The sequence below is a fragment of the Trichosurus vulpecula genome, chromosome 7 (assembly GCF_011100635.1).
Source record: "Trichosurus vulpecula isolate mTriVul1 chromosome 7, mTriVul1.pri, whole genome shotgun sequence".
NCBI lineage: Eukaryota > Metazoa > Chordata > Mammalia > Diprotodontia > Phalangeridae > Trichosurus > Trichosurus vulpecula.
The window spans coordinates 56179833-56206130 of record NC_050579.1 but is presented as its reverse complement, the minus strand read 5'-3'; the positions used below and the strand labels follow the sequence as shown (position 1 = coordinate 56206130).

The window sequence follows — 26298 nt, the reverse complement described above, 5'->3', positions numbered from 1 at the left end:
CTCTCCAGCCAAGCCAGATGAAACCAAATGCATTCCTAATGGTCTCAAAACAGTAAGTAGGATGTACTTATAAATAGCCTCCACTCCAACTTGCATCGATGGGCTTGTTGACTTTGCCCTGTTCACTTCTTTTTGCCTCGGCAGGCATTTCTCTATACTTGTACAAACAAGTTGAAATTTGTGTTGGAACACACAAATGAAAAGAAAGGATGCTTAAAACTGACACACTTACCCACTTCAGTGGAAGGAGGAAGTAGGGTTAGTCGTGGGCCATCAGGAGGAGGCTGACCGGTGGGCGTCCCCAGGAGTCCCCAATTATCCTCTTGTTGGCTACGAGCCATCGTTTACTAATGAGTTACACTAATTTAGAAGACACTGTTCAGCTTCTATGATGACTCTAGCACAAGTTGAGTATCAGTTTCCCAGGTTACAGAAAAAAGTTCAAATTACCTGTTGAACAGTTTGCTTATAGGAGAAACGTGATCCTCAGAAAAACAGAGACAGGATTTTGTAGTGGAAAAAATGCTGGACTTGGAGTTAGAATACCTGACTTCTAGTGGCAGTCTGGTCCCTTCTGAGCTTTGTGGCCATGGGTAAATTATTTAATCCATCTGAGCCTCAGTTTCCTTATCTGTTAAATAGGGATAATAATACCTGAATGACCTGCTTCATGAGATTTTGTGAGGAAAATGCTTTGTAAGTTATGAAGTGCTGATATAAATGTGAGGTTTGTTATTCATCTCATAATTCATGTAAAATTCCTAAAGCCTGAGAGCGAGTAGTATGAAATACTTGTAGTGACAGTAGCCACACTTTGGTTTCCTTCTTCCACATCCTGTCATTCTTGTGTGTTAATGTTCTTCCTCCTTCCTCTCTCTCCCTCCCACCCTTTCTCTATCCCTCTACCCCCTTTTTCTCCTCTGTCTTTCTCTATTTTCTCTCTCTGTCTCATCTCTTCTTTTCTCCTTCTCTTCCCCTAGCTCTCTCAGCGTCTCTCTCTCTTCTTCTTCCTCCCTCCCTCCCTCCCCTTTCTCCCCTAGTATGTTATACAAATGTTAATTGTTGTGTGACATGCTCCTGTCCCCAATCTTTTTCTCTCTTCTTTCATTCACCTCTCCCCTTCCCCACACACATCCCACTGCATACATTGAAAAATAGGTCTCTGAAAAATATTAGGACTTTATGCATTCTTTTATTAAGCTAAAAAGATGACTGAAAGGGCTAGAGCTTGACTTGGTTTAAAGGAAGTCAAAATATGTAATGCGTACATTAAAGTTTGAAGTTTTAACCTCTTCTATAGAAATTGCTACTTAGATATAACAGCTGTAATCTTTCAGTATTTGGCTGTGCTTCTATTAGCTTCATTTTACTCCATGAGTCAGAGGTTTCTCTTGCATAGTAACAGGTTGTTTTAGGCTAAACCCTGACTTCTGAGCAACCATTTAGCACGTAAGCTCCATGTTTCAAGATATAGGGTCTAAAAGAAATTGACATATTAGTTCCTACCACTTAATAATAATTTTGGATGCTGTCTACATTTCTCTTTTTGGATTAAGTATTCAGAAGTTAGCGGTTTAAAAACATGAACATGCACTGTATAAAGACTGACTACTCCTATGGCTTCTGCTATTTGTCAAAGTTTTAATTAAGGCACTGTGCAGATCTTCCTAAATGTTAGTGTGCTTTGCACATATTTCTTATTTCTAGAAGATTTTTGAAGGGACATGTCAGAAATCTCTCTTAGGAAGGTTAACTGACGCTTTCTGCGAGATGGGTGTGTGACCCGCTGTAGCTAAGCCCAGCTCCCCTTCCTCACCACAGAACAACATGAAATAGGCCAAATAAAATGACAACATAACAAAGGGAAAAGGAAACTCTCATAAAGAAAAATACAGAAAAACTATTAGATACATTAATAGACTAAGGAACTGCACCCCCCCAAAGCCCTAATAATGTCCACAAAAGTCCATTCTGATGCTTTATGCTTGGAGGTGACCTTGGGTTCTCAAAGGCTGTGACAGCGGAGCACAAGTTCTGAAAGATTCTTGCTGAAAAAGCTTCAGGAGTGATTCTGGCAACATCATGTCTGCTTTCCTAGAATTAGCCCACTTAAATATAGGTACTCATAGGGTTGGCAACTTCATGGTGAATTCTTTGACCATAATACCATGTAAAACAAAGAAAATTTCAAAATGGCCTTTGTGTAGTCCCTTCCACACATGCATTTATGGTGGCAGAGTCCTGGAAAAGGAGACAGAATGTACTAAGAATCACACTTTTTAGAATATCTATAAACATTATCAACGTTCATTGTTGGGACTCTAAATATGAAAGCTCTTTGTCCAGTGTCCAGAAGTGGATGTACTACTGGAGGAACTAAATCATAACCAACGTCAGATCCTTACTATAAATGAATCCAGATGACAAGAAGAAGCTGCAATTAAATAGAAAGGTGCCAGAGAAAAATATTTTTTTATCATGCATCCAAAAGCCAAAACAAACATGTGTGTGTGTGTGTGTGTGTGTGTGTGTGTGTGTGTATCTCATGAGATATTTAGTCATCTTATACAACAGTGTTCTTGATAACTATTTGCAAAAGAATTGCCATTAAAATAATTATAGCTTCTTTACCAACATCTGTGGCAGAGGAGGAAGAGATAGGGAAATTCTACATCAAACTCAATAAATCCTCTAAATGAAATCAACATATACTTATGAAGTTAATCAGTGACTTCAGTGAACAAGTGGAAATGGAAGAAGGCGATGGAGAATGTTAGAAAATATGGTTCAGGAAAATGAAGAAAATGTCCATGCCCTTTGATCCAGAAATTCTGCTGCTAGGTATATACACCAAGGACATCATTGGCAAAAAGAAGGGCCCCAAACATGCCAATAAATCTATAACAGCACTTTTGTGCTAGCAAATAATTGGCCAAAAAGTAAATGCCTATCAATGCAGTAATGGCTAAATAAATTATGGTACATCAACATAATAGAATATTATTGTGCTGTAAGAAACAATTAACGTGATAAATACAGAGGAGCATAGGAAGATTCGTATGAAGTGATGAAAAGCCAAGTGAGCAAAAACAGGAAAAACAGTATAGACAATGACTTCAGAAATGCCAGTGGAAAGAACAGTAGCAAAACAGAATGCAGTGCCATTATAAAATAAAGAAAGAAATAAAAAATAAATGAAGAAATGGAGGACCATTGGTCCAAAGCCCTGAATGTTACAGCAGCTTTCTTCAGTCAACTGGCTAATTTTGCTAAACTGTTTTTCTATGCTTTATTTTAAGGAATGGCTGTCCCAGAGCAGAGAAATATAAAAGTGAGGGAACAATAAAAAATTTTTTTCCAAAAAACAAAAATATGTTTCAAGAGTAAAGACTAAGAGAAGTCTTGTAAACTATCCATGAAGCCCCTGCCTATACATCTTAACTGTTTTCTCCAGAAATTAATATGGAACATAGTGAACACCTAATCACATCAGAAAATTGAAATTCATCACATTTTAATAGACAGGAAATGCATCATTATTAATGTGGGGGTCACTCCCTGAATCAGCCTTCTGAGGATAGTCAGAACATCAACTTGTTAAAGCAAAGATCAAAATTATCACAAAACTAGAAAATGAAAATGAGAAGACATGGTATGCAGTCAGCCAAAAGGCATCTCATAAACACTTACTTTGTGCCAAGTGCTGTGTAAATTTTTTTTCAAAAAGGACAAAATGAAATATTTCCCTCTCTCAAAGGGTCTATATTCTTTCAATGAAATTAGAACAACTCTGTACTGATCTTCTTCAATGATGGAAGAATGAACATCAAGCACCACTTAAAACAGATTTAAAACACTTAAAACAAGTTGAACAAATGAATGAAAAAAGCATGTATTAATCCCTTGCTGTTTGTAAAGCATGGTACTAAGCTCTGGAGATACATGTACAAAAGCAAGATAGTCTCTGTTCTCACAGAGCTCAGGCAGTCCTTCAGCTAGCATTCAGTAAGCACTTACAACGTGCCAGGCACTGTGCAAAGCCCTGAGTGTGTAAGAAAGACAAAGAATAGTCCCTCCTCTCAAGGAGCTAGCTGTGTAGTGAAGGAGACAAGATGTAAACACCTATGCACAAACAGAAAACCTGCAGGATAATTAGGGTGGTCTCACAGAGAAGGCACTGAGATTAAGGAGGACTAGGAAAGGCCTCTTGCAGAAAGTGGGACTTTAGTTGAGACTTGAAGGAAATAGGGAAGCCAGGATGGACAGACAGGGAGGGAGAGCATTCTGGGCATGGAGAGATAGCCAGTGAAAATCCTCGGAATTGGAACAGTAAGGAGGCCAATGTCAGTGGTTCACAGAGTGAGGTGGAGGGAGAGGTACTGAGCCATAAGAGCTTCAAAAGGTAGCAAAGGGTCAGGTTATGAGGCCTTTAAAAGCCAGAGGATTTTATATTTTATTCTGGAGACAATAGGGAACCATTAGAGTTTGTTGAATAGGGAGATCACAGGGTCAGTTTTTTAGGATAATCAGTTTGACTGCTGGGTTGAGGAGGGATTTGACTTGGGAGAAACTTAAGGCAGGGAAACCAGCAGGCTCTTGTAATAATTGTCCAGGTATTAGTTGATAAGGTGGTAGCAGTGTCGGAGGAGAGAAGGTATGAAGGTAGAAACAAAAGGACGTCACCACTAATCTGCTGTAGGGAGCATGCAGGTGTAAGAAAGTCAGGAGTGGGTGAGGATGACACCTCGGTTGTGAGCCTGAGTTACCAGGAGGCAGTCAGTCAGTGTTTATTTATTAAGTACCTACCAGGTTCCGGGCACTGTGCTAAACACTGAGGATACTATCCAATGAAGGCAAAAGACAGTTTCTGCCCTCAAACTCACAGTCTAATAGGGGAGACAGCAAGCAAACAAATATGTACAGACAAACTGTACACATGAGTAGGAATTAATTAACGGAGGGGTGGAACCAAAATTAATTGGACTTGGAAAGCCTTCCTGTAGGTGGGATTTGAAAGAAGCCAGGGAAACTAGTGGGCAGAATTAAGGAGAAAGAACATTCTAGGCATGGGGGACAGGCAGACAAAATGCCTGAAGTCAGGAGATAGAGTGTCTTGTTCATGGAACAGCAAGGTGGCCGTGTTACTGTATTGAAGAAACATGAAGGAATATCAGGTGTCAGAAGACTGCAAAGGTATGAGGGGACTAGGTTATGAAGGGCCTTGAATACCTTGCAGAGCATTTTGTCTTATATCCTAGAGGTGATAGGAAGTCATTGGAGTTGACCAAATTGGAGGGCAGGGGGACGGGAAGAGTGACATGGTCAGACCAGCACTTTCGGAAAATCACTTTGGTGGCTGAATGGAAAATGTACTTGAATGGAGAGAGACTTCTGACAAGTAAACTAGCTAGCAGATTATTACAAGGGCATGAGGAGATAAGGGTCTGCAGCAGGGTATTAGCAGTATGTTTTAGAGAGATGTTGCAAAGGTGAAATTGAAAGGTCTTGGATTGGATGTGGGGGGTACCTTAGACTAGAGGTGTCCAACATGCAGCATGCTTGTGGACCATGTACAGCCTGCAACATTCCTTAGTGTAGCCCAAACTAGATTAAAATGTAATTGGGAAATAGTTAACAAGATAGATAAAAATGCAATAAAATATAATATAATAAATATATTAAAATATATAATATAAATATTAAAATATATAATAAAAATAATATAACATAATACTACATTTTAAAACCAAGTCAGTATTCAGCCCACAGGGATATTTATGTACAAATTAATGGTCCGCATTTCTATTTGAATTTGACACCACGGCCATAGCTTGGGAAGTTTGGAAGAGGGAAGGGTTTGGGGGGGGAAATTAACAAATTCACTTTTGAACATATTGGTTTTAAGATGTCTATGGGACATGCAGTTCAAGATGAGTAGTAGGCAGTTGGCGATATTTGGCTAGAGGCTGGGAGAGAAGTCAGGGCTGGACCTATAGATCTGAGAGTCACCTGCATAGAGATGATAGTTGAAACCAGGGAATCAATGAAATCAAGTGAAGTAGTATAGGGAAGAGGAGGGCCCAGAACAAACCCTTTCGTATACCCACAGTTAGTGGGTGCGACGTGGATGAAGATCTAGCAAAGGAGATAGATGGAATGGACTGATAGATAAGAGGAAAGGCCACAAATAAGTAGAGCCTTGAAAACCTAGAGAAGAGAATATCAAGGAGAAGAGAAACTGTCAAAGGATGCAAAAGTCAAGGATGAGGACTGAGAAAAAGTCATTCAGTTTGGCCAGTAAGAGATCATTAGTAACTTCAGAGAGAGAGGTTTTGGTAAATGATGAGGTTGGAAACCAGACTACAAAGAGTTTTTTTTTTTTTTAAGCAAATGAGAGGAAGATAGAGGTACCTATTGTAAACCACTTTCTCAAGCAGTTTAACTACAAAAAAGGAAGACAAATATAGAACAACAGCAGGGGCGAACAGATTGAGGGTGAGGATGAGGAGTTTGGTCTAACTACACAGGAAAAAAACAAGTGGATGAAAAAGGAAGATTGTCTAGATTATGCATCACTGCTTCAGCAGTTGCATGGACAACCTAAAGAGCTCCTCCATTGGTACGTATATCTGAGAAAAAAACATTACAGAGAGACTGAAGGGAGTTGGACCCAGAACTGAACAAGTGAAGAAGAGCAGGTTGATTGGCTTCACAAATTGTGCAGTTATTTTAGTGACCCCAAACTTCTCCCTAAAATAAAGGCCCATCTTTTTAATAATAACATTCCAGTGATATTGTATGGCTGCTAGTCTCCAAATTATGCGAGTCTGCAGAAAAAAATTAAATTGAAGATAACCCAAAGTACAATGGAGAGTCACATGATGAACATTCATTGGATGCAGTATGATGCAAATGAGGGAAAGGAGGAAAAGGAGGAGGAGTAGTTGCCATTAAAGAAACAAGTTGAAGTGCTTATAAAAGATAAAATAGATCATTGTAAGTACATAAATTTTAAAAGTGTTTACATGAACAAAGTCAGTGTAGGTATAGATTAAGAAGAAATTGTCAGAGAGGGAAAGCTCAACATAAAATAGCCCTAATAAAGGTTTGGAATCCAAGATATATAGAGAGTTGGTACAAACATAAGAGAATAAGGGCCATTCCCCAATAATAAGTGATCAAAGGATACAAATAGTTTTCAAAAGAACTAAAGGCTCTCATAAGCCATGTGAAAGAGTGAGCCAAGTCATTAGTAATAAGATTAATGCAAATCTGAGATTTCGCTGCAGAGACATCAGATTGGTAAAGATGACAAAAGATGAAATAGTAAATGTTTGGCTGGGTTGCGGGATGACAGCCACCCTAATGCATTCTTGGCAGAGCTCCAAATTTCCCTTCTAGAAAATAATTTAGAACTATACTAGAAAACTACTGAACTGTACTTTTTGGCAGTAATTTCACTAGTGGGCATATACCCCAGTGATTTCAAAGATATGGGGAAAGGGCCCATATATATATAAATTATCAATAGTAGCACTTGGCTGACTCTGAAATGAGGATTAAAAGGGAAAAAAAACTAGAGCCTAAGATATGGCTATCTCTTGGGCAGTGACTGAACAAGTTATATATGAATGTCTTGGAATAGTATTTCCCTGGAAGAAATGAGAAAAGAGAGGAGCAGAACCAGGAGAACATTGTACAATGACTAACTGATACATTTGGCTCTTCTCAGCAATGCAGGGTTCTAAGACAACTCCAAAAGGCTCGTGATGGAAAATGCTTTCCATATCCAGAGAAAGAATTTCGGCGTCTGAATGCAGATCCAAGCATACTGTTTGCTCTCTTTCTTTTTTGTTTTGTTTTGTTTGTTTCTTCTTTCTCATGGTTCATTTCCATTGGTTATAGTTCTTCTTTACAACATGACTATATGAAATATGTTTAATATGAATGTTTATTATGAATGAAAATATGTTTAATGAGTGTCTATGTAGAGTCTATATCAGATTGCATGCCATCTTGGGGAGGGGGATTAAAAGGGGGGAGAAAATTTAACACTCAAAAGCTTGTGGAAATGAATGTTTCAAACTAAAAATAAATAAATTGTAAAAGAAAAGGGCTGCTATAAAAAAGAAAAAATGAGAAATATTCAGGAATAATTTCAGAAAATCCTGGGTAGTAGGAACTGAGGTAAGCAGAATAAAGTGAGCAGAACCAGGAGAGTAACTTATAAAATAACACATTATAATGACAAAACTTAAAGACTTAATGCAATTAATTGATTACCATAACTCTAAAGGATCTATAATGAAGCATATTATCCATCTCGTTACAGAAAAGTACAGAAAAAGACAGATTTTTTGACGTAGTCACTATGTAGCTTGGTTTTGCTTGACTAAACCTGTTTGTTACAAGGGTCCCCCTGCCCCAACCTTGGTCTTTTAATTGTGAGGGGTGGGAGAAGTAAAAGTTGTTTTTTTAAATGCACAGAAGGGAACAGAAACAAGTTCAGGAGGCACAGACAAGCAAGACTATTTTGAAAGTTAACTTGACAACTTTATCATATTCTTTTAAAAATATACAAAATAGAGATTTGTGGTTCCTTATATGTAGTACTCTGAATTCTACTGTATATGGGTGAATATGCTTTTGGGTTTTTTATGTTAAAATTCATTTAAAAAAATTAAAAAACAACATTTAATCTCTCCTCTAATCTTTAGTCTCCCAACCTACACGTTTCTCTGCTGCCTAAGTTTCCTTATTCCCCAAAATCCTTCCCTTCACTCTACTGTCTACGTCTTCCTTCTAACAGCCAAATTCCTTGAAAAAGGCATCTGGTTCATGGCCTCACATCTAATTTCCATTCATTTCTCAACCTCTTGTAGTCTGGCTTCCAGCAAAGCCATCCAACTCTTTTTACTCAAGTCGCCCGTGATCTTATATTTTATACCCAAAGTCCTTTTCTCCATCCTAATCCTTTTTAAACTATAGCATTTTATACTGTTTAGCCACTCTCCTTTGTGTTCTCCTACCTATCTGATTGATTCTCAGTCTTCTTTGCTGGCTCATCATCCAGGCCCCACATCATTACTGTAGACATCCTGAAGGCATTGTGTTGGACCCTCTTTCTCTTTTCTCTCTTTACATTCCTTCTTCTTAAGCTCTTCCTCTTAAGAGACAGGATGGTGTCATGGCTCTGGTGCTAGACTTGGAGTCAGGAAGACTCAAATATATTCTTTGTTGATATTTTATATTCTCCCAGTAACATGTAAGGTTCTTGAGGCCAGAGACTTTCATTTTATATTTGAATCCCCTGCACAGAGCATAGTGCCTTGTACATAGCTATGCTCTTAAAACATGCTTATCAAAATGAATTGAATGTAAATGCTAGCTGCTTGTTTACTTAATTGAATTAAAGGAGAGGGTAGTAAGGTGTCAAATGTTGCATGCAAGTCAAAAAGAATGAGAGCTGAGAAAAAGCCAGTGAATTTGGTGTTTAGGAGGAAGTTTATTGTTGAAATGAAATGAGTTTTGATGAGACAAGGAGAACAGAAAGCAGACTATAAGTGTAGTATAGTGACGTGACTGAATGAAAAGGTATTTGTTCAGTCAGTCAACAAGCATTTAATTAAGCACATATTTTGAGCCAGATCTTCCCTGTGCTGGCAGTGTGGTGGAAAACAAAACAGCCCCTTCCTTCAAGGAGCTTTCATTCTAATTGGGAATAACACATGACTAAGAAAGGTCAGAGAAGGATGTTCAGGTCTAGGAAGATGCACGAACGGTAAGTAGAACAGTAAGGCAGTCCATTGACACTCCCTTTCCAGCTACAATGAGAAGGTTGATTTAAATAATAGTCCTCACAGCAAGAGGCGGAAGAAGGGAGCAGAGAAGTGGCCGGGTGTGAAATGGCCAGGCTGAAGGATGAGGAGAGCTGGGTCCAGTGGGTTCAGAGCTTCAAGAGGCTCCTGGAGACTCTGAAGGTCAAGGTTTGAAGAGTAGAGCATCAGTCAGCAGGGTGGAAAACGACTGGGATAGAGATAAAGATGCTTGCCCAGAGGGGTTCAGTGTTAAAGAGTTAAGGAGCCAAGTAAGCAACGAAGAAGTAAAGGGGCCAGCTTACCTCAAATTGGTATCTTCCCCAGCTCTCTTGGCCCTTTGCCCTGTATACAGTAAACATTTACTAAATATTTAATTGATTGCTCAATATAACTCCAGAACAGGATTGCATTTGGTATTTTGTAACAGTATCAGTTACTACCCCTTTATTTACAGTGAAGCATCAAAGGTTTTTGTTCAGATGATGTTCCTAAGACTAGACTTTGCCATTGGTAATGACTGACTGGTGATTGTGCAGTGGTAGAAACATAGGCACTTTGACACATGTATTACAGAATGGTTTTGAAAATTGATCTCCTCTTGTTGTATGCTGTCAAGTATGTAAAAGTGACCCAGTAACAGATTAATATAAGCATATCTTCAAAATCTTAAAATTATGGAAACATGAACAAAAGTGTTCCCTAAATTGCAGACGTAATTTATATTTTTATAGCACAAATCCTACAGATCATTCAATAAGCATTTCAGAGGGCTTATGAATACCACCCATTTGTACAGGTGTGTGTGCATATACGTATGTATGAATAAATATATACTCATACACGTACACACACGTATGCATGTATGTGTATATATGTATACACACATATATATGTTGTAGCATGCACCCTATAGATATACTGTCTTAGAAAAATGAAAATTTACTCACTTTCTTTGCTTTTGATTTATAATCTGTATGGTAATCAAAACAAAGAAAAAAGTGGAGAAAGATTGTACAGCAGGAAACCTGTTCCTGTTGTTCTCATGAAACATATTCATTATTCCGAAATCACAGGGAAAAAGATTCTCATGTTCACATTGTAGGTGGCTGACCTCAGCACCACTTACATTGAAGTCAAAGATTCAGGAGTCATTAGTTCTTGTCTCAGTGGCACACTCTTCAGTTTCACACCTGCAGGGACAGATTCTCATTTCTGTTGTTTTCCCTTTTGAACAGAACATCATGGTCCACCATCAGGAACAAACTCGGCCAGGCAAAGTCCAGCACTACAACACAGAGCCATGGGACAGACACAAGCCAGTCATACATCAGGAGACCGGTGAGGCTGGTTTTACTCAAGTTGTTTTTCGTTTGCTGTATTTTTCTAGGAATGTGCAGAAAGCAGTTTGGAACCATAAATCATTTGTACACTGACCCCCATTCAGGTGTATAACTAAATTGGCAAATTTTGTGCTGCTATCTCACATGTTGTCAGAGATCCATGCCTGACAAATAGATGCTGGCAGGAATTAATAAAGCAGCATCTGGCTTCGCCACTATTGGACTTGACGTCTTTGGCAGAGAAGCTCTGTCTGAAATCTCAGAGCCGGCACCGAATGATGCCATCGTGCCTAACAGAAGTAGGGTTTACAGCCCTCATTTGTTGGAATAGCTAGCTCTGAAACCAGAAGTAGGCTGATGGAAATTCAGCAACATCCTGAGGATTGAGCCATACATCTTAGGAATACTTGACAGCAATTTTTTTGCTACATCTGTATTAACTTTGGGGCCTTTAGTTTTATTAATGGAGTCCTGCTTTTACTGATATCAGTCATGCTGATGTATTTTGTTAAATACTATTCTGATAACAAAAGTTTAGGGATATGTTAGGGTTAATGCCCAAATTTTTATCTTGGATTTACATCATAGCATTTAGGAGTGCCAAGAGAATGGAGATAAGACATGCTGCCCTCTGAATAAAATAGAGGTAAATCTGCCATCACCCCGGGTTCTCTGTCTAGTTCTCCATGTACCACACACACACAGAGCTCTCTTCCCTTACTGAGGGTGTGCACTGTGCTATATTCTTGCTTTCTCTCTCTTGCAGAAGTGGTTTAGAAAGTGAAATTGGGAAAGACATTTCCACGACTTACAGGCTATCATGGTCTGACCACAAGCATCTTGCCCAACCTGATACGACTTTGATTTCAGTTGTGGGTAATCGGCACAATCAGGTAACTAAAATCCACCCCAGTGTCCTGTACACCTAACTGACTTTTAGGGCTACTAAGTCCGTGACATTATTTTTGAGATAATTGTACTCCAAACAACTCAGAGAAGGTGATTATAAATGCAGAGGATTAGAATAAACACAATCCTTCATGAGTTGTTACTGCTCCTCGTACATTACTCTAAAAGGATATAAAAGTTAAAGAACTAATCCCTCTTCTCCTAGAGTTTACCATCTAATTGAGGAAAGGTAAGCTATTGGTTAAGTGTGCTTATGAGACAATAGGAGCATAACTACCCTTTCAGCAAAGGAATCTTCTCCCTCAGAGTTATAGACTGTTTCAGGCTTTTCAAAATGGTGCCTTTTAGAAGAATGTCCCTACTTTTCCTGCTTTTTTCCCCACAACATGGATAATGTGGAAATGTATTTTGCATGATTTCATATGTATGATGGACATCCTGTTTCTTACCTTCTCAGTGGGTAGAGAGAAGAGAATTTGGAACCGAAAATTAAAATGAAAAATTTTTTTTAAAAGAGTGCCCCACTGCACACCATAAATGACTGCTATAGGCAGTGAAATCTGATCACGTTCAAATCAATTTGAGTGATGTCATTACCTATTATGTATTCGTTCATCTGAAATTAATTCTTTTCTCTAGGAGACTTCCTTAAAAATACATTCTGAGCGTAGTTCCTCATTTGTAAATATTCCCATTTCAACTTTTGGTTGTTTATTTAACATTAAACGGACATAAAAACAAGCTTATCTTATTTTTTTCCTTCTGTATGACCTTAGAACCTTGGTTGTTACCCCGTGGAACTAGAAAGAGGCCCAAGAGGCTTTGGATTCAGTCTGCGTGGGGGAAAAGAGTATAACATGGGGCTATTCATTCTTCGACTTGCCGAGGATGGTCCTGCCATTAAAGATGGGAGAATTCATGTGAGTTAGCTTCTATTGGCTGCCCTCTATCTATGCTACCTTTTTAAATTTTTTCTTCTTGAACTTCTAACATCTGAGACTAGAGAATAAATTTTCCAAGAAAAGCCACTGATTGTGGGGAGGAGGAAAATACCTTGTCATTTGACTTTTTCAATCCTTCTTGGACTGTGATGGTCAAATTGCTTTTGTTCTGCTTACTGAAATGTGCCGGTTATACTGTTTTAGAATTATGTTATTATTGACTTTGGCCAATGAGAAAAGGCATTTCTTTTTACTTAAGATTTAGAGTTTTGAGAGCAAAAGAATTAACAAAAAAGGACTTCCTGAGGGACTAATTATATTACCGTGAATTGGAAGAGCCAGGACAAGTGATTCTCAGGAATACTGCCAAAGGGAGAATTTTTATTTCTCCAAGAAGCAGCAAGATCTAGTTTTAAGGAACCAAGATTTGTTTTATTTTTTTGTCAAAGATAAAAACACAAGATGCATTAGTAAGAGAAAGTAATGGGATCATAGACTTAAACCTGAAGAAGACATAATCATCTAGTCCAACCAGCCATTTTTACAGGTGAGACTATGGGACTGGATGTGGGAGTATAATGGTCTCCATTATACAGATGAAAAAACTGAGACTGAGAGGCCAACACCTGGCCCATAGCCATGGAACTAGACAGTGCCTCCTTTTTCTTCCTTATCTGAAGAGTTTCTTTTGTGTCTTCAGAATCGAGAGCTCCTGGGTTTGCTTGCCTTGTAGATGTTAGTACATGGGATCCTACTGATCCCTTTTCTGAAACCGTGTAGATACACTGCCTCATCATGTGGAGCACATGTCCAACCGGGACTCGGCAGTATGTTCTCTCTCTGCATTCCACAGTCTAAGCTGGGATGATACCATCTCTGTAGTAGATAGAGTGCCAGCCCTGGAGCCGGGAAGACTCATCCCCCTGAGTTCAAAACAACCTTAGATGCTTAATAACTTTGTGACCCTGGGCAAGTCACCTAACCCTGTTTGCCTCATCTACAAAATGACCTGGAGAAGGAATCCCCAGAAGGGGTCCCAAAGAGTCAGACATGACTGAGAAACAACTAAACAGCAACAACTCCATCTCTCAAGGGTTCCATCAAGGTGTTGGGGAGAATCAAGTCAACGTCCAAAGTCACACGTCCCTTTGTTGGTTCTTCTGTTTGTTGAAGGACAAAATTATCATTTAGGCAAGTCAAGAAATTATTAGCTACTGCTTTTGATGGAAAGAAAACTCCAACAATTTTCCTAATAATTCCTGATCTCTACTATATCTCATTTCCATGCTTGGTTTGTGTGCTATTTATGAATTCTTCATCTCTCTTTTTTCTAAGTGGGTGTAGGGAAAGGGAATAAGTATTTATAGAGCACCTACTGTTTGCCAAGCACTGTACCAAGAATTTTATAAATATTTCATTTGATCCTCACCAGAACCCAAGAAAGTGATGCTGTTACTCTCCTCATTTTACACTTGAAGAAACTGAGGCAAACAGAGGTGAAATGGCTGGCCCACCGCACCTCCTGCAGGTGGTTTATGGTGTACTCCAGAAATACCACTTCTGTTTTTGCCTTCAATGATTTTCACCCATAGGTCCTCCCTCTGGTTCTTAGAAATTCACACTGAAGTAGATCTTATTGCAGTAAAACATTTCACCCCTGCCCCCTGTTAAGCTCTGCTCTTCTTTTTGAGTAAGACATGCTCACCCTTTTTCTTTCAAATAAGCTGTACCCTGTAGACTTCTATTTCGTTTATGGGTCCTAACCCGTGCCAAGTCTTAGTGATACCTGGGATACCTTAGTGATAACTTGTGTCTGTGCAGTAGCGTCTCTGTCTCACCTGGCTCATCACCCACGGTTGGGGGATTTGTGTCTAGACATCTGAAGCCGAGGCTTTTATTGCTGGCTCCTTTCTTGAATTTTGTCTTGGGTACATTTCTGGGCTTTTCCACTACTGCTACAGGCTCCTTTTCTCATACTCTTTGGATCTTTATGCCTCCATTCCAGATGTCAAGGGAAAATTACTTAACATTTAGGGCCTTGATTCGTGTCTAACATCTCCACAGAAAGAGGGGAGTAGAAGGTACATAGTATAAAACTTAGATCAGGCAAAGGAAAACTGTATATTTTATATTTGCTTTAAAAACCCACAAAGAATCACAAATAGACATTTAACAAAAAAAAACTTAAAACCCCAAGTAGTAACACAAGTCATAACTATTATTGTGCTCTCTTTGGAGGTTGAAACTTAGTCATCTCAACAAGCAGCAGGTTGTGTTTTCAGTACTACAGATAGGCATTGCACCTTTCCCTTTGGCTTTATGCTGTCCTGGCCTTCTTTCCAGGTCCACAACTTCTGGCAAGCCAGGCCAGTAGGATGCCACCACCTAGGTTCTCCATTATTAGGGTTCAGGGCATGGGCCCCAGTTCTGTTTAACCATTTAACATCAAGTTTTACAAAGGGACGCCTACTTTGAAGTTACAGCAAGAACAATAGTATAAGCAATTCTCCTGCTCCCCATCACTCAGGAGATAACAGTTTCTGATAAATTCCCATATAACATTGGCCCCACTAAGTCCATATGCAGATACAGTGTAGCCTCCAGATGAAATCTTAGTCTCAGCTACCACTGGGCTGGGGTCCCAAAGGTCACTCTTTGCTCCTCTGGACCCTACTATCACACTAGCCAAGTTGGAGTGCCCTCCTGATCTTTCAGAATTCTCAAGGTCAAAGACTCCAATCCCTTCACCCAAAATAGAAAAGAACAGACACAGAGGCCAAGGCACATTCCAAAGGGCCTATGCATTATCTCAGAGGGGAGAAGACCCCAAGGCCTTTCCCCTTTTGTCATTGTCTTTTACCATATACCATGAGTGAAGGAAACCAAAGATCCCCCAAGAGAAACAGCCAAAGAAAAAAATGGCCTAAGAGCCAAAGCTAACTCAGGCCCCTAATTTTGGCTCTACAGACAGTAGAAAAGAGGCTCCTCCCAACCAGATGGTTAACAATCTTTTGAATCTTATCACTTTTCTCCCAGAAGCAGCATCTCTGCCTAGGCTAACACCAGGAGAGACATTCTGTACCAGAGGGATAGAATAAAAGCACTATTAGCTAAAGAATAATCACTGTCTTTTCCTAATTCCTTAGTATCTTCCTTACTTATCTCATTTCTTCTTAAATCTCTTCTTTTCTGTCTTCCTTCCCCATCATTTTCCTCATTCCTTGTCATAAAAAGGAACTAAATTTTACTTGTGATATTTACTGGTTAAAAACAACTACCCCCTTTCTTCCATGTTCTTCAGTTTTATGTCTTTCTCAGAAATACTAAGTTGCTTTTAATTTTGCATCTGGCTCTAGGTTGATTCTCTATCCCTCCTCCCCCACCTTTTTTTTTAATCCCCACCCCCCAACTTTGTTAAATGAAAAATGTATTTTGGGACAAAAATTCATTAAGCTTCTAATGTTAAAAGATAAGGACACCTGGTGGCAAGTCTGTTTAATTACAAGTTTTGGTGCTATTTATTTTTACAATAGAAAAATAAGTCTTGGAAAGATTTTTTAAGAGTTCTGTTAGCATCTTTAGATTTATAAAACACTTTCCTCACAACAACCTACCCCATTTATAGATATGGAAAATGAGTTTCAGATTAAGTGGCTTAATTTTAACAAAAAATTATTAAGTGTCTCTTATATACAAGGCTAATTCTACTAAAGGACATAACAGGTAACTACCAGGTAGCATATGACAAGGATGAGAGAGATATCAGACAAAGAGCCCTAGGAATATCGACAGAGGGCGGGAACAAGGAATGAATGAATAAATCATAAAGCATTTAAAAAGCAAAGATGACCCTTCATAGTTCAGAACTGGAAAAGGGGGGAGGGGGCCACAGGGGATGTGCGTAGGAGTTGACAAGAAGTCCAGGGAATAAGGTGAATTGGCTAGAGCCAATGCCTGGAAGCAAGGAGCAACAGAAGCAACCACCAGTGAGGACAGCAGGGCCTTGGGGCAGGAATTCTTGGTACCAAAGGGCTAAATTATCCAGAGGTTAGTATCTGTCTGGTGCAGGGCTGAGACAGGTGAGAAACCTGTGAAGAATCTATAGAAATTTGGAAAGACTTGTATAAAGTGATAGGGATGAGGAAAACAGAGCAAAAGAGCAATTCATGCTTAGTGACAACAACTTTATAAATGAAGGCAATTTTGAGTAGCGACAAATCTCAGATCATATACACTGGACAACTCTGGTACTATCTTAGTAAAGTTGAAGCATACTCCTCCTTTCTTTTAACTAGTAATAAACTCCTAAAGGTATAAGGCTATCATACCATCAGTTGGAATCACTTTTTAATGCTCTTTTACTTAACTGTTGTCAAATTGTGCTTCGAGAAGGGCTCAGTTGTTATTTTGTTCTGTGGTCTATGCTGTGCCAAAATAATTTAGCATTAACATTTTTTTATTTTAAGTTAAGTTGTTTTCAGTTTATCCTAAGGCTTACAAATATGTATGATCAAACAGAACAAATTCTCACATTGGATATGTCCATAATGTTTTCTTTTTCTTTAACATAGTTTAGTGACAGTGGGCAAAGGAATGGAGAGAAAATAAACACTTGTAATTGGGAAAATAATAATAATAAAATTAAATTTTGTTCTCTGTATACAGACCTAGAAGTGGTATTGATGGACAGTTTTGTAGCCCTTTGGGCATAGTTCCAAATTGCTCTCCAGAATGGCTACATCTGTTCACAACTCCACCAACAATGTAACAATGTTCCAATTTCCCCACATCCTCTCCAGCATTTATCATTTTCCTGTTTTATCATGTTAACCAGTCTAACAGGAGAGATGTGGTACCTAAGAGTTGTTTTGATTTGCATTTCTCTAATCAGTAGTGATCCAGAGCATTTTTTCATATGCCTATAGATATCTTTAATTTCTTTCTCTGAAAACTGCCTGTTCATATCCTTTGACCATTTCTCAATTGGGGAATGACTTGTATTCCTATCAATTTGGCTCAGTTCCCTGTATATTTTAGAAATGAGGCCTTTGTCAGAGACACTGCTTGTAAAGATTTTCTCCCAGTTTTCTGCTTCCCTCCTAATCTTTGTTACATTGGCCTTGTTTATACAAAAACTTTTCCATTTAACATAATCACAATTATCCATTTTGCATTTTGTAATGCTCTCTATCTCTTGTTGAGTCATGAATTCTTCCCTTTCTCATAAATCTGACAGGTGAACTTTTCCTTGCTCTCCCAAATTGCTTATAGTATCAACCTTTATTCCTAAATCATGAACCCCTTTTGACTTTATTTTGGTATACGGTGTAAGATATTGGTCTATGCCCAGTTTCTGCCATACCATTTTCCAGTTTACCCAGCAGTTTTTGTGAAATTGTGAGTTCTTAGCCCAGAAGCTGGATTCTTTGGGTTTATCAAAGATTAGATTGTTATAGTCGTTGACTACTGCAACTTGTGTACCTAACCTATTCCACTGACCCACCACTCTGCTTCTTAGCCAGTACCAGATAGTTTTGATGACTGCTGCTTTATAGTGCAGTTTAATATCTGGTATGGCTAAGCCACCTTCCCTACCATTTCTTTTCATTAATTCCCTTGATATTCTGGACCTTTTGTTCTTCCAGATGAATTTTATTATTATTTTATCCAGCTCTGTAAAATAATTTTTGGTAGTTCAATTGGTATGGCACTGAATAAGTAAATTAATTTAGGTAAAATTGTCATTTTTATTATATTAGCTTGGCCTAACCACGAGCAATTGATGTTTTTCCATTTCTTTAGATCTAACTTTATTTGCGTGAAAAGTGTTTCATAATTATGTTCATATAGGCCCTGGGTTTGTCTTGGCAGGTAGACTCCCAAATATTTTATAGTGTCTACAGTAACTTTAAATGGAATTTCTCTTTCTATTGCTTGCTGTTGGGCTTTGTTAGTAATATATAGGAATTTTTTAGTTGATTCTTTAGGATTCTCTAAGTATACCATCATATCATCTGCAGAGTTTAGGCTGTTTTTCTTGACATCAATCCTAAACTTGCATCTTTGGAAAACTTCTTTCCTCTGGGGCCAAACAGAACAGGCATAATTGCTCTTCAGGTATGTGGGACTGACAGCTCGTAACTGTCCTAGTTCCCAACCCTTTGGATACTCTTTAGTATATTCATATCCGTATCCATATCTATATCCTTTTAAAATCATGATGCCCAGAAATGAACCCAGCACTGCCTTGTGGACACTGAACCATTAAGTCCAACCATGGAAACAATTCTTTATCTAATTGTATTATCAACTAGTTAACGTCTCCATCTTCGCAACAAAAATAGTACGAGATACTTTATAAAAAGTTTTGCTAAAATATAGCTGAACTGTATTCATGAATAACACCTTTATTATATTAGTAATTCTGTCAAAAAAAGAGATGTAGTCTGATGTGACTTGTTCTCCTTGAAACCATGTTAGTTCTTTGTATTCACTATGTCCCTTTTCAAATGCTCACCTAACCATCTCCTTAATAATCTGTTCTGAAATTTTCCCAGAAATCCAAGTCAAGCTCATGAACCTGTAATCTACAGACTGTTCCCTTCTCTTTTTTGAAAATCTCAAATCTTGTGGTACCTTTCCCATTTACCATGACTTTTCAGTATTACTGGAAGTGGCTCAGTAATCTCAATAGTCTTGAAGCTGGGAAGATTTGGCTTCAGGTCCTGCCTCTGGTTCCTACCTAGGCAGTGGATAGAGACTGGGCTTGGGGTCAGGAAGAGCTGAGTTCAAATTCTGCCACAGACACTCACTAGCTACGTGACCCTGAATGCCAGCCTCAGTTTCCTTATGTATAAAATGAGGGAGTTGTACTTGATGGTTTCTAAGGTTCCCTTCAGCTCTAACCCTGCAATTCACTGACAATCCTGGCTGTGTGACCTTTGGCAGGTCACAGCCTCTCAGTTCTCAAGGAGTTTGGTCACCAGAATGTTGTTTCAGGGTTTGGAAGACTGACAGCTAAGGTGTAGAGTGGTTATAGTTTGCATCTTTACAGGGAACAACACCCACGGTGACAATATCATGCATCCTTGAAGCAGAAGTATCTATATATTATATGGTTTTCTTATTAGCCTAGCAAGGGATCATTCTTCTCTTTGCAGTTATAGCCATAGTAGAGAATCATTGGAACAGATCTGTGGGAAACCATAACATAGACGATGCAAAAGTACATTTTCCTTGTTAATCCACTCAGAGACTGACCTTCATAAAGTCCTGCAGCATTAGATAATAATTATTTAGAGACTAACTCTGGAAGGGACCTTAAAGATCATATATTCCAGCCCCCTTATTTTATAGATGAGTATAAACTGGGACCCAAGGAAGTGGGGGAGGGAATTGCCTAAGTGAGACAAACAGTAAAGAATGTAACCAGGACTCAGACCTAGATCCTCTGAGTGCAAATTGAGAACACTTTCCATTACATTACACTCCCTTGGGTGACATATTCTAGGGCAGGGGGGCATTCTGGCAGTTGTTGAAAAATACAGAAATAAAATTCAGGAGTCTTAATATCTAGACAGTTTCCTGATTATATACCTTCTCTAATTCTTTTTTTAAAAAAAACCTGATTAAACTAGAACTTTACTCTGAGGTTAATTGTGAAATAGTTAAGTAAGACTGGATGTTCTTTAATTTTGAGACTTTCCGGTGTTCATCAGCTGCCAAGGATGAATGGTCACCAGGGAACGGTGCCAGTGAGGTTCACTAACCAAGGATGGATGGCCGCATGGCCTTTAAAGAGAAGGCCCACAATTTAACCTCACTTAGATGACTGTTTCCTTTCTAGGTTGGTGACCAGATTGTTGAAATCAATGGGGAACCTACACAAGGTATTACCCATACTCGAGCAATTGAGTTGATCCAAGCTGGAGGAAATAAAGTTCTTCTTCTTCTGAGGCCAGGAACTGGCCTGATCCCTGACCATGGTAAGTATGGAAGGTGACTTGAGTGGTGGTTGAAGGGAACAGGCAGGGAGCTGTGGAGAGGGGGCAGCTGGTCATCAGAAGGAGGCAGGTGAGTGACCAACACGAGATTAGGTCAGGACTTGAGACGACAGAATCCTAAAGCTTATTCCACGGGCAATTTGTTGATATTTTTGCAGTATAAAAGGCTTCCGATTGTACTTTTATTGGGGCATGGTATTGTAATAGGAATTTTGACTTTAGAGAAAAAAATAGTTGCTTATGTGGAGAAACAAACACAGAAGAAATAATAAACCAACTTCATGTATATCCTGACAATGAAGGAAACTGCTTAAAATGCCATAGCAGTTCACATTTCCCTGGCACTCTGCAGTCTACAAAGTGCTTTCCTCATGGCACTCCCATAAGGTGGGCAACGCAAGTATTAGGATTTCAGTTTTTTGGATGGAAGAACTTGGCCTCCAAGAAGTCTAGTGAATTGGCTACTGCCTCTTAATGTGTATTGAAGGATGTGTCTGAAGCTTTCTTATGGGAAATATTGCTTCAGTCTCCATCCTCAAAATCATAACTCCCTCTGTTCTTTGGATGAATTATAGACCATGAGCAAATGTAATTGGTTTCCTTCCAATGAGCTGTTTGTCACCTGAGTCTTTCCTGAGGACAGTAACAAGGGCTCTGGTACAACCTGCTGTAATCAAGTAGCTGGTGACAAAGACACGGCGGGCCCAAGACCACGTCTGCAATCGAGCCCTAATTGTTTTCATGGTATTTTCTACATTATTTGAAAATAGTTCCACGTTGATGGTGCTTGAAGCCAAATTGAGGACAGTGCCCACACTACTTGGTGCTTTGGGAGCAGGGAGGAAGTGTAGACGTGGCTTTTGCAGTCTCCTTCCAGTCTTGTGATTCTCTTTCGTGTTCTACTCAAAAATCCCAATCCTGGTGACATCTTTGCTGACTGCTCTGTGTTTTTGTACATAGTCCTAGGCTTTTTCTCTTCCTCCTTCAGGTTTGGCTCCTTCCGGTCTGTGCTCCTACGTGAAACCTGAGCAACATTAAGGCTTTCAGGGCTTTTCTTGGTCTTTCCTTAAAAAGACTTGGTAAATTTGCATGTCTTTTGATTCATTTCTCTCTTTTTGTTTTCTTTTTAATTAAATACAATAAATCTATTCCTCCCCTCTCCTCCATGTTTCAGTTTCCTTTTGGCATTAAATTTGACAGCTTGTTGCAAGGGTTAGTATTTACAAGTTCCTACCACCTAATCCCAAAGGCTCTATCTACCTGGTTACCAGCTTGCAAATGAATTATACAGCCCTCCTACACTCTTTAGCAAACAACTTGACAATGTCTGAAGGCTGAATATTCACTGACAGCAACTGAAATTTAAATTCCTTACACACTAGACCTTATCATTAAAGCAAACATATTTGCCATATTTAAATACTTCATTTCCCCAAAGTGCTACCTTGAAATTATTTTTCAAATATACTTCTTTTCATGATTAATTTATACATACAGAAATATATACAAATTAATATTAATGCACATATCTTTGGTGTTCCATCCAGTTGCACATTTGTCTGTATATCTTCAGATACTTACTTATAAACAGGGGGTTTAAAATTTTAAGATACATTTAAAAATTGCTGTCGAAGTTGTAGAAATTTTTCAGAAAGGAAAATAATAAATACTCTATAATCAAATTAATTTATTTATTCATTTTAGGTGATTGGGATATTTATAATCCTTCATCTTCAAGCATAATTTATGATGAACAGTCACCATATTTCCCATCTTCACATTCTACTTCCATATTTGAAATATCTCATGTGCCAGTATCTGAAGAAGCTTTAACAAGAGTTCAGATATGTGAAAAGGCAGAAGAAGTAAAGGATACTCTGCCAGTAAAGAAAAGCCCTCTAGATGAAAACAATTCTGAAATAAAGCATCAATCTTCTGTCCAAAAAAATGTGAATAAAAAGGTTCTACCCAGTAGTCAAGGGCACAGTGAGAAGAAAACTCTTCAGGAAGTTGTATATGATGTTGCAAGAAGAGGCAGATCTGTTAGTCCCAAAAAGTCAGTTAATAGACCTTCAGGAGAACATGGAGAAAAAATAGCCAGTCCTTTAAAGGATGACCCAAAAAGAAGACCCAAAGATCGGTCCCTGAGCCCCAGAAAAAGGGAAAATAAAAATTTACAAGTTGGCACCAGTGAAAGTTCTGGAAGAGATAATTCAAGAAAACCTAGAGGAAGATCTGCTAGCCCCCAAAAGCAGCCAAAGACGGAAGTAATTAGAGACAAACTAAACACTGATGCCCGGTTGCAAGAGGGGCAAGGTAGAAGAGCTGGTGAGAACACTGAAAAGATCAAAAACGAGAAGGAAAAACCAGGTGTCTCTAGGAAAGACCCAAAACAAAACCAGTCTGGGAAAAATGAAACATATTCCCCAGAGAAAAAAAGCCAGAAAGTGGATGAAAAATCTCTTCCATCCAAAAGAGCCAGTGAGCCTGGCAGCAAAGTAGTAACTGATCATGAAAAAGGAAAGAAAGCAAACTCTGGAGAAATAAGTTGTACCAAATCCAAAACAGGACCAAGTAGCAAAATGTCCAAAAAACCACTGAAGTTAGAACCTGAAGAGACAGTCATTCGGAACAAGGCAGGAGAACACAAAGAAAAAGACCCAGAGAAAGTGGAGAGAAAAAAAGATAGTGATGGGTTAAAACCTGGAAGTACTTCTCCAGTTAAGAAAGCCCCAATAACTCCTGGACCTTGGAAAGTGCCAAGTGCAAGCAGAGTCCCTGGTGTGGCTGAGAAACGTCTCTAACTGTCTAAAATTCAAAAGAAAAAAAAAGTTTGTTTTTTTTTTTGTTTAAAAAACAAAAGCAGCATTTTTTTAAAAAGAAGTCTGAGAATAGGCATAAACCATACATTTTAATTTGATTACTAAGTTAACTAAGCTGCATGAAGGACTCATAGGATTGCTCAAAATCTGCCTCCCTGTCCCTCTTCTTTCTCTCTTCCCTAGCTAATGTCCCTGACTTCAGGAAGGTGGTATACTGCTGCTCATTTGCCATTGCACTTCTAAGGCTTTTGAATTGTATTGTGAGTGTCTGAACAAAATGATGTCTATATTGCCAATGTGACCATGACTCCTTCCTTGTACTTGTGCCAAGTTATCGACTGTATCTTGTTTGTTTTAGCCTCCTCTGACATTTCTGCAGCAATGGAAAAGCAAGATTTGGTTTGGAAGTTGATGTTTTCAATAGCATGTTGCATGTTTACAGAAAGAAATGTTTGCGTTCTTGCTGATCATCAAGGAGGTTCTGTTAATTCATCATTGAAAGGTGATAATGCCCTCTTAAAAAAAGGCCACCGATAGTTTCCCCCAATTGGCTTTTTCAATTGATTTTTTTTTTTAATAAAGCCCCAAACCACCATCACTTTTAAAGAAAATATATTGGTTCAAGCTGGTGTTTTAACTTCTACAAAGCACTTCTTTTCCCAGTCTAATCAGTTAAGATGCTTCCAACAACTCTAACTGTAAAAAATATATTGCTACCTACAATTTTTTGTTCCAGAGTCATCAAGGAAGTACATTAAGCAGTAAAAAGCTTACTTCCTGTTTTCTTCAACCTGATATAGTTAAAGTATCTCAGGATCACCCTGCCTCTTTTTCATTCATTTCATAATGATAAAGCATGTGAAATATTTCCTGTTACTTCATGTTAAGGCAACATACTACCACTTCTTTGTTTTTTGAATAGTTGGTACTAAAAGTCATTATACTTTAATGTGGACTGTAGTTGAAAAATCAAAATATTTTGTAGGCTTATCTGGGGCTCCAGTCATTATACCAGTATCAGCATTCATACACAGATTGAATACCAGTTTATTTGATTACACTTGTATGAGGTTCATCATTTATAGAAACTCCAGGAGCAAGAGAACACTGTCTTTGCGGAGTTCCTTCCTCAGGGTCTCCTCTCAAAGAGGAGAACCAAAAGAGGCCCCATCCAATTTGCAGATAGCAGGCTGGTGTGTATTGAGAGCAGGGAACACTTATCTACTTGGACTTTTGTGTTAAGTTTTTGTAGATACCAACTTCTTCATTAGGAGATGTGAGCTCAGCTTGTGTGTGTTTTTTTAAAAATTTTAGAGTCCAGTCAAACAAAACTAGCTCATTTGGAAGGTAGGGCTAGGTTCAGTTTTAAATGTATAAAATAGCTATAGGTTTTTTTCAGTTCCCTAAAACAACATTCAGTAGTAAATATAAATGAAAAAATACTTTAAGAATATGTAGCTTTTATGGGGCATTTTACTTGTCCTATAACAACATCACACTCAGTCCCTCTTGTTGCTACAAGATACACCATTCAGAAAGCCTTCTCTTTTAGAGTCTGACTGTGAAGCTCTTTAATATTCCTGAATTTAACCACTGTAGATATGAAATGTCTCCTTGAGTGAAATTTTTTGGATCTTTTTCATTATATGCACATTATATGCACACACTTCTCATAACCCTTTGATTGTAGAACAAAATTAGGAGCTATACTATTGCTCAGCATTAGTACCACCAAAATGTTTTTCTTTTCCCTCTCATCCGCAACTCTACAGTGATTATTTCTTTTGTTGTTAACTGTGACCTAACTTTGATGTCATCTGTTGTCAGTCTGATGTGGCTCTTCCTTTCTAAGAACCTGTCTCTGTACTTAATGTATCATGACTTAGCAACAGGGCCTTGGAACGCTAAGCAAAAATGGATGTGCTGGTTGTAAATGTTTATATATTGTACAGTACCTTTATATATACTTGAGGTTCTGATTAGAGAGAGAGAACTGTAAATCGCTCGTTATTTTTTATATAGATAATATTAAAAAAAAAGTTCATGGTCTTTGGTTCTTATTCTATAAAATGCATTTGTTGTCCCTTTTGTAATGTTCTCTATTAGATCCCTTTATTCAGGCAGTCTAAATTATTCACACATGCACATTTTGTCTCTCCAAAATAACAAATGCTCACTAGTCTTATAGAGAAAAAATAGTTACTTGTAATGAAAATTTGCTTCTGTAGGAATCTTTATATGTAAGGCTTAATATTAAATCACTGAGGTCCTTTATTGGGGGCATTGTGGTGTAGCTGACCTTCTGACCTTCCTTACTGTGTGACTGTGGGCAGATCATCGATTCAGAGCTGGAAGGGTCATTAGAGTCCATCCCTAGAAAAGGAAACAGGGTGAAAAAGGGTAACTTGCCCAGGGTTACATAGCTAGTGTCTGACTCATGATTAGAACACAGGTCTTCCTGACTC

At 38.5% G+C, this 26298-nt stretch overlaps 1 protein-coding gene across 2 annotated transcripts in view; it reads left to right on the top strand.

Moving 5' to 3' along the window:
- Positions 1 to 25903, top strand: part of MAGI3 (membrane associated guanylate kinase, WW and PDZ domain containing 3) — a 237935-nt gene extending 212032 nt beyond the window's left edge. The window contains exons 17-22 of one of the 2 annotated variants that reach the window (XM_036766304.1): positions 11054 to 11156; positions 11925 to 12051; positions 12844 to 12987; positions 20855 to 20993; positions 22000 to 22090; positions 22716 to 23525. In XM_036766304.1, the coding sequence (XP_036622199.1) occupies positions 11054 to 11156; positions 11925 to 12051; positions 12844 to 12987; positions 20855 to 20993; positions 22000 to 22049 (563 nt within the window). In that variant the 3' untranslated portion in view covers positions 22050 to 22090; positions 22716 to 23525. Of the gene's footprint in view, positions 1 to 11053; positions 11157 to 11924; positions 12052 to 12843; positions 12988 to 20854; positions 20994 to 21999; positions 22091 to 22715 lie in introns of both variants that reach the window. The other variant, XM_036766303.1, reaches the window with a different exon arrangement.
- The last annotated feature ends 395 nt before the right edge of the window (positions 25904 to 26298 follow it).